Genomic DNA, 9070 nt, shown 5'->3' with positions numbered 1-9070 from the left:
TTTAGAATTTTAATCGATTCTTTATTATATCTTGACTGTTCTCGCACTGCAACGCAAAGTAAAACGTTTCGCCCTTTCGCACCAGAAGTGAAGGTACTTTTCCTCTGACCTCACCCTCCAGGTCCCCCCATCCATCCCAAATACATCTTTCTCTAGAAGTATTTCTGCAAATCTTCACCTGTCGCACGGCCAATTTCACGGCATGAATGGTGCACCGCTTTCTCAACGTCCTCATTATCGTCCTCCATCAGTTCCGCCAGGAATGGAATCGTTTCCGGCAGCAGCGGCGCGTAGCTTTCGCCCAGCTTGCGCGCTATTTCCGTGCACGCCTCGAGCGCGAATAATCTACCCGCGGGAAAGAAATTACACAGAAACGGAGAAAAGGAGATATAATAAAAGGCGGTAATGATTATTGCGCCCACACTAAAGCGTACCCCACCCCGGTCCGTGCTTCCTGCTTACCTCACTTGCGCGTCGTTGTTGCGCGTTTTCATCAGCACCTGATAGTTGAGCTGGCGCCACAGCGAATCATCCATCACGGCCACTGCCATCTGGGCGAGACAGTCGATCACCAGCGTGCGCACTTCCGGCACCCGCACTATCAGCCCGTTCTCCAGGTGGTCCGAAACCGGCCCGAGCAGCATATCGAACCGGACCGCGTTGATAAAGTTCTGATTGTCGTACAGCACGATGCTGTACAGCGTCTTCAGCACGTACCGCAGCAGGGTGACGTTTTTCGACTCCAGCTCAAAGTGCAGCTCGCTCACTGGGTCGTCGTCCCCCTCGCCAACCTTCGCACTGTTCGTTGCGTTCAGCAGCTTCACCGCGATCGCGACCAGATCGCTGGCGAACAGCACAAACAGCGACTTGAGCGCTTCCGCCACGTGGCAGCACAGATTGAAGAACGTGATCGCCCGATCGTTGCTGGACGATTCGCGGATCGACCACTCAAACACCTGGTAGAACAGGGGCCGGAACGTACTCTCCGACAGCTTCAGAATCAGCACCACGAACGCCTTGATAACGTGCGCCTCGGCCGCATCAATCGCGTCCAGCGTGTACGTATCGGTGGCCGAATTGTAGCACCGGAACTGTAGCGCCGTAAGGAACAGCTCCGTCACCTCGCTCCGGATCGCGTCGAAGCTGCTGGACTTCATCTTCCCGAACATGGTGGAAAGCAGCCCCATCAGGGGGCCGATCGCGCTCAGCTCCCCTTCGCCGATCAGCGTGTGGTAGCATTCCTCGATCGCCGGCAGCAGCACGCGCGGCGTTATCGTCGTCGTCAGACTGTCCCAGATCAGCACCAGCCGGGACAGCATGTTGCCCAACCGTGGGTCCTTCTTCTGCTCGATCATCGCGTACAGCCGGGCCAGCCCCACCAGCATCGAGCGCAGATAGGGCGATATGAAGCGGGCCAGCGTGTCGACAATCTTCACCGTCAGCAGCACGATGCTCGAGGTGAGTATGTCGAACGGTTCGCCCGACTGCAGCTGCGCGTGCAGAAACTTGCTCACCATCGGCATAAACCTGGGCAGGAAGTTGATCGAGTACGGGCCGAGGTGGCTGCACAGCTCGCCGATGCACAGGATCAGCGAGGACAGTATCTGCGTGTTCGGGTTGCGCTTGTAGCCGTGCAGCTCCTCCATCAGCGCGGCCAGCACCGACTGCACCTTCTTCGTGTCGTACTGCGTCAGTATCTTGGACAGGTGGCGCACCGCAATGTAGCTCAGCTGCACGATCACCATCCGCTCGAACGCGGTGCCGACCACGTGCTGCTCCTCGTACAGGCCCTGCACCAGCTCGACCAGTGGATCGAACAGCTTGAGCAGCCCTGGATAGTGGCTGTCGTTGAAGTAGTCCTGCTTGTACTGCAGCTTGTTGTTCAGCAGCTCGATCACCTTGCGCCGCACCATCAGAAAGCGATGCTTCAACAGCCCATGCACCACGATGATCAGCGTGTCGGCCGAAAGCAGCGAAATCGTGCTCTCCAGTATGTCGTAACAGTTGTTCAGCATCGCGCGCCAGTACAGCGGTATCTTCTCGTCCGAACCGTCCTCCTTCAGCTTGTCCAGCATCTTCGACACCGCATTCACGTACGTCAGTATGCCCACGATCAGGTTCTGGTAGTACTTCTTCATGCCGAGCGTTTCCTCCTCGTTCAGCTGGGCGATCTTGTTGATCACAAACACCGTCGACAGCAACCCACCGACGAACTGCACCAGCGAGTACTTAAAGTGCTTCAGCTGTCTGCCCGTGTGCGTTTTCACGTTAAAGATCGACCCATCCACCACGTCCAGCTCCATCGGGCCCAGGTCGCTCTTGCGCTTCTCAATCTCCATCGGCAGATCGCGCAGATAGTCGACCAGGTACGTGCACGTCTGTATGATGACCGTCGGTTCGAACTCGCGCGCAATCAGCAGCGCCACCTCCATGCGCTTGGACAGTTCGCTGCCCGCCAGCTCCGCATCCGCCCGCGATTTGGCCGGATTGCGCCGCTCCGCCTTCTGGCCGCCCTTCATCACGTCCGACTCGATCAGCACGCCCAGAAACACCCACAGATACTCGGCCGGGCCGAGCGTTTGCAACAGCTTCACGTACAGCAGGATGCGCCGATGCTCCGGCACGTCCAGTATGATGTCGGAGAAGATCTTCAGTATCGGCACCACCTGCTCCATCTGGGCGGCGGTGGGCGCAGCCGACGCGGCGGCAGCTCCCTCCCCACCACCACCACCGCCGAGCGCAATCGTCGGTATGATCGTTTCGATGATCTTCGAGATGATCTGGAAGCTGTACGCATCGTCCTGCCGCACGATCGACGACCCGACGAAGGTGAAGATTTCCATCATATTGTGCAGCACCTGGTCGGGCACGTAGCGAGCCACGTGCGCCAGCAGCAGCAGCGCGTGATGGTGCGTCTGCGGGTTCTGCGTCCCCCGGATGCACTGCACAATCTGCTCCACCTTGAACGTGCCGCTAGCGTTCGCAAACGGTGCCGGCCCGCCGGCCGGGCTCTCGTGCTCCACCTTCTGGATGCAGTGCAGCAGCAGCGCCAGGACGATCTGCTTCACGTACTCCACCGCCGACTGCTCCTCAAAGTCCAGACAGTACTTCAGGCACTCGAACAGCTTCGGCACGAGCAGCTGCGCGTTGGCGAGCTTGCGCTTGTTCTGCAAATGCTCCAGCAGCGTCACGCCACACTTCCACACGGTCGAGCCGAGCACGCGCTCGGACGGTGCGATCGCAATCGATTTGCGGCCCGGCTTGCCCGGCTGCTTCCCGGTCGCGTCGTCCCGCGCCCGCCCGTCGTACATGGCGCACAGCATGTCGACCACCACCTCCGCATCGATCGCGCTGCTCTTGAACAGCTTCCCGGTGGCGGCGTTCGTTTCCGGATGCTCGGACAGCGTCGTGGCCGCTACGACACACTGCAGCACCTCCTGGGCGTACGCTTTCGGCAGCGTTTCGAAAACTTCGCCCGCGAGCGCTTCGATCATTGCGATGGCGGGTGTGCAAAGTTTCCGCTCCGAAGCCAGGCAGAGCGGTTTGTCGCACCGAATGGCGAGCGTTACCAGCCGCTGGCAGATCGCACTGCCCGGCAGATGCGCCACTATGTCCAGATTGAAGCGCGTCAGCAGCAGCTGCACCACCCGCGACTCGTACGCATCGAACACGGGCTGGCTGGCGGCGGCGTTCACGCGCTCGATGATGCTGACACCCTTCGAGGCGCAGCTCAGCAGCACGTGCGGATCGTCCAGCAGCTTCAGCAGGTCCACGATGCCGCACACGATGTACGTCGGTGTGCTCGGGTCGACGATGCGCGCCACGAAGCTTTCCATCACCGGCTGCAGCGGGTGCCCGCCGCCTTCCTCTTCCTCCAGCGAAAAGATCGCAAACACTACCAGCGCCAGCTGCTCCCCGTCCATCGTGAGCTCTTCGCGCCGCTTGTACATTCGCTTCACGAAGCCGTTGAACGCTTTCGACAGCCCGTTGCGCTTGCGCAGCCCCACGATCAGCTGGAGCGTGCGCATGGTGCATTCGCGCACCACCGCCGAGCCGGACGTGAGTGACAGGAGCACGTTTATCAGTGCGCTTTCCGTGACCGTGCAGCCCGATTCCTCCTGGCTCACCTGCTCGAGCAGCGTGTTCAGCAAGCGCTGGCAACGGATCTGCAGCTTCGCGTTGATCAGAAAGTTGTCCGCATCGTCCTTCGAGCCCGGCTCGATCAGGTGGGCGGTGTAAAAGTGGGACAGAAACTCGATCCGATCCACCAGCTGCGGGTACAGCCGCGACAGGTAGCTTTTCAGCAGCTCGCCAAAGATGGACCGCACAGCCCCGTGCTGCGGATCGATCGTGCAGTACTGTTCGAGCAGTACGGCGAAAATGCGCAGCCGCAGCTTCAGCGACACACACTGCCGCCCGAAGTTCATCTCCCCGATCGGCGCGAACTGGACGCGCTCGAGGATGTACCGGATCGGCACGGTAAGCAGATCCTGCGGCAGCTGATTATCCTGCAGACACTGAATGTCCGACGTCGGTGCGTACCGGAAGCGATGGTTTTGCAGCTGCCGGACCGCATAGTCCAGCACACGGTCCGCCTGCCCGACGGTGCACGGGGTGGGCAGCGCGGACGACAGCAGCAATATGTTGAAGCACATCTGCACCGGATTGGTGCACTGGCCGGCCTCGAGCAGCGTGCTCAGCATCAGTTCGCAGTTCTCCTCATTGCCGTAGAACCGGGCGACCAGGTACTGCTTAGCAAAGGCGGTCGACAGCAGCGCTTTGGCGTTCCTCTGCCCGACGGGATCGTTTCCAATTGGAAAGAGCAGCGGATACAGTGCAATAATGATCTGATTTACATTCCCCCGCCCGTACACCACCCTATCGGTCAGCAGTTCGATTACGCGCGGCGTTACTTTCGCCCACCGTGTCTGATTGGCCGCACACTTGAGCACGAGCTGGCTCAGCCGGCCAATCAGCTCGTCCGTCCCAACCACCACGATCAGCTCTTGCGGATCGATCTTCAGCAGCTCCTCAATCACCTCGCAGCTACTGTCCGCCAGCCGCTCCCGCACACTGTCCCGCAGCAGATCGACCTGGCCCGTGCTTTTCAGCTTCATCGTGCGCAGGTTTTCCACCAGATACTGGACCGCGTGCGCCCGCCGGTCGGCATCGTAATGGAAGAGGCTTTCGAACACGTTCGTTTCGTTCTCGTCGTACGATGCCTGCAGCAGGAAGCCTAAAAAGGGGATGAGCAAGCAAGAATAGAAACAAATGGCAACGAAACACAAGAGCGTGTAACACACTTACCCAGCACGTTGCGCAGTGCGTTCCGCTTCTTGGGCGAGTACTGCTCCTGGCCCTTCATGATGCGCTTCACGACCTTGTCGAACGCTCCCGGGTACTGGCGCTCGAAGCTTTTCAGATACTCCGAGTACCACTGCGTCACGTGCTGGTCCCTGCTCACAAAATCGTCCTCCTCCTCGCTGTCCAGCTCGATCGTGTCGTCGCTGTTGGTGGCGACCGCTTTCTTCTCCGGCACGTCCTTGTGGAAGTATGAGTCCAGCACACATCTGCAACGAAACGATTCAAGCGAATTAAAACGCGCTTGCAATGAGAGCTGCTTACAAACGAATGCTTCCACTTACTGAACGATCACTTCCGCCTCCACCTCAGTGAGCTGAATTTCCAGCATCAGCTGCTCGCAGAACCCGCTGTACAGCTTGAGCGCACCCTTGGTGCAGCAGATTTCGTTCAGACACTTTTCCAGCAGCTTCCGGTACAGCACGAGCACATCGACACCGTCCGCCTTGACAGTGCACAGGGTCGGTGCGAGCCATTTGCAGCGCCGGATCTCGCCCATCAGCTCCCTCGACAGCGTAGCCAAGCGTTCGTGCTGCGTCTGGAAGATCAGCACCAGCAGCATGGTCGCTTCGGCCGTCAGGGCCGGCAGCTGCACCGCTATCACCCGCCGGGCCAGATAGTCGACCGTCAGCTGGGCCAGGCTCGCCTTCATCACCAGCTGCCCGACGATCATGAACGAACCGGCGGCGAAATCGATCGCCCGCGACGCCAGCCCCTTGCCGACGGTGTGCAGCACGGCAGTGACGTGGTTTTCCGACACCGTCTCCGCACTGTGCAGCATTCCCAGCGCGGTGGTGCAGTAAAACGCGAAGGTGGCCTGCAGCGCATTGGCCCTCCCGGCCAACTCCTCAACCGCACCGGTGAGGAAGCTTCCGTACTGCTGCAGAAACCCCGGATGGTTCACGCAGTGGTCGATGATGGTACGCTTGGCCGGTGGTACGCCAGATTTGCCCACCGCGGCCAGAAACGCTAGCCGGTCATTCACCTCCTCGATCTGCATCGTTTGCACGCAGCGCACGAAGATGCGCGTCTCGTGAAACGGCAGAATGAGATGCACGAACAGCTCCCGGTTGTACTTGTGGATCTCGAAGCGACGGATCAACCACTCCAGACACTTGTGCGCCGGCTGCAGCATAAAGTACGGCGAGAGATGGTAGAAAAACCGCCGAATGTTGCCATCGAGCTGCTCGTTCACCTCGCGGTTTTCGACGGATCGTTGCAGATCCATCGCACGCTTGTCGAACAGCGTGTCCTCGAACTGCGCGAACGCGCCATGCATTTGGGTAAGCTCCTCCAGGCCGCTCACACCGATATCGTAAATTACTTCCCGATCCTTGGAGGCGGCTTCCTTCGCGTCGAACAGAATCGAGGCCGTGCGGCGCGCGTCCACCGGGGCGGACGTTTGCGGTGCGGCCAAGCGTTTTAGTTGTGCTGCTAGCCCGGTAGCCATCGTTGCCGTACGGTTGAGACTAAATTACAATGAAAGACTGCCAATTACACCTTTCTTTTTTAATTGAACTACACTCACTGCCGGGTTACATGCGGCACATTCCAAACACGTGCAATTTGTTTATGTTGTGCTTTGACGTTTCCACCAGACGGCGCCGACAGTTTACGATATAACCCAAGAAACAAAATAAGCACAGTGGGAAAATGGCTGGTTAAAATTGAATTCATAAAATTTTAACTATTTCGACCAATTATTGGACTTAGCTGTGGCTTCCAAATTTTTTATATCGCAAGTCAACAACCAGATCGAAAGATTATTCACTTCATACCTTTTCAACTTCACAAAAAGTAACAAATCGTCTCGCGTGCGTCTCGAACGCGAAAATCACGAAAATGGCGAACAAAATCGTCAAACTTTTTAAAAAGTTTTTAATTATTTTATCAAATAAATAGAAGTGAATTAAAAGAAAACAGTTTGATCGCAGAAACATACTTAGAGTACAAAACACAAGCGTTTTTAAATGATCCCACCTAAGAATCGTAAAAAAAATATTAAATAAACAACTAACCTCAAAATAGCACCCGCATCATCACAGGTAAATTCTTAGAGATAAAAATAAATGATACAAGCTTTAACACGTTACAATATCAGTCGTCTCATATAAAAATGAGACGAACAACTTTGGGAAAACCGTGGGTCACTTACCGAGCCCAAATAAACGACAATGTTGTGAACTCGACAATCAAAATTGAATAAGTTATTCTATCGAACAGTTTTTTAAACCTTCAACCGCAGACAGTGGTATTGCAATTTAAATTTAAATGATTTTCTTATCAGAATCAAATTTAAATGACGTACAATGCTCAGAATCAGCATAAATGAAATTTTATTCTAAATCTGGGACGTTATATTTTAACGGACACAATTTTTGGATTTCAAATAACCAAACCGTTCAAAACCGCGTTGCCTTTTTGTAGAGTACAGCCCAGGCAAACAAAAAGTTTTGGCGCGATAAGCGAAAAACTATCCGTAAAACAGCATAAGTCTAGGAAATTAATCACGCATCTGCATAATGAGAAGTCTAGGAAATTAATTTCGCATCTGGTGAAGGTAAAAAACAAACATCGCATGCTAGGTATAAAAATTCTTAACGTCAATGTAGCTGAATAAACTTTGAGCAGGATAAGAATTCATTTTATAACACACTTCAACATATGAGATTTAAGACATCCTTGAAATGTAGCAATCTAAAATAAATTTTAGTGAAGGAAAACAAGATAAACACAAATGCGCGATCGCCTAACGTATCCCAAATAGCCAGCTCGTACTTTATAGCTGATTTAGGGCTGTTTAACGAAAAATCGTTCCAATGTCGTACTTTGTGGCTGATTAAGAGATAGACGGCACTTTGCGGAACTATGGAGCTTTTTAACAGGCACATGGTACTCTTTGGAACTTTGTGGCTGATTAACACTATGTGTAGGGTTCATGATGGAACTTTAAGGCTTGTTAAGAACGTGTACCGAACTTGGTGGAACTTCATAGCTTTTTAATGCATGACATCGGTACAAGGTGGGTCTTGTCAAAGTGTCAAAGACAGACGCCGCCAATCATCTCATTGCTGCTGTACAAGTTAGATTAGTTCTTTGAAGAAGGGATTTTGAAGGAAGTGATTGTGATTGTACAGTAAATTGTGATACGTTTCGTGTAATTTATGAATTTTAAGGATTGAAAAATATACACATGTACACAAACAAAACAAATCCTGTTGTTTATTTCATCGATGACGCTTGCTTGAAAATAAAACACAAAGAAAAATAATCCCCGGCACCGTAGCTTAAGGAAGCTGCTTAGGCGCTATTTAGAAGGACCGCCTGGAACTTTGATGCTGTTTATCTACTGCAAAAGGCGAATTAGAGTAGCGATCTTTAGCGTGCCAAAATGAGCTGCTTAAGCAATTCTGGTTAATTGGGATGTTTGCTGTGCAATAAACAGCATCCACTAAACATCCAAATGCAAAACCTTAATAAATAAAGAAAAAAAGCGTTTTACAGAATGATGCCATGAACGATTCGACATACACACGGCACAGCCAAATACCGGCCAAGCGAGTTAAAAAAAAGATAGAAGTAAAAACAAATCTATCCAACATTAAGGATAAACCGGGCAAACATTTACAACATCGGTTCTCGCGCAAAAAGAAGGAGACAAACGATATGAACGGCTACGAAGATAAGGAAAAAATTACCCGGGAAAATT

The 9070-nt window shown here is 53.8% G+C and overlaps 1 protein-coding gene across 1 annotated transcript; it reads right to left on the bottom strand.

The window, feature by feature from the left end:
* On the bottom strand, positions 1 to 6956 carry LOC1279964 (HEAT repeat-containing protein 1 homolog). The gene is made up of 4 exons (XM_319753.5): positions 5646 to 6956; positions 5308 to 5570; positions 463 to 5236; positions 1 to 345 (listed from the first exon to the last, which is right to left on the bottom strand). The coding sequence occupies exons 1-4, from the start codon at positions 6809 to 6811 to the stop codon at positions 153 to 155; spliced, it is 6396 nt and encodes a 2131-aa protein (XP_319753.5). The 5' UTR covers positions 6812 to 6956; the 3' UTR covers positions 1 to 152.
* Positions 6957 to 9070: the final 2114 nt, after the last annotated feature.

Source organism: Anopheles gambiae, chromosome 3 (genome assembly GCF_943734735.2).
Source record: "Anopheles gambiae chromosome 3, idAnoGambNW_F1_1, whole genome shotgun sequence".
NCBI lineage: Eukaryota > Metazoa > Arthropoda > Insecta > Diptera > Culicidae > Anopheles > Anopheles gambiae.
Note: the sequence above shows the minus strand (reverse complement) of the source record. Positions and strands in the feature narration are given on the sequence as shown.

Coding starts and splice junctions, on each gene's coding strand:
- LOC1279964 (XM_319753.5), bottom strand. CDS start 6,811: ATGGCTACCGGGCTAGCAGCACAACTAAAACGCTTGGCCGCACCGCAA. Junction 5,571..5,645: donor GAGGCGGAAGTGATCGTTCA/GTAAGTGGAAGC, acceptor GTTTCGTTGCAG/ATGTGTGCTGGACTCATACT. Junction 346..462: donor AACAACGACGCGCAAGTGAG/GTAAGCAGGAAG, acceptor TCCCGCGGGTAG/ATTATTCGCGCTCGAGGCGT.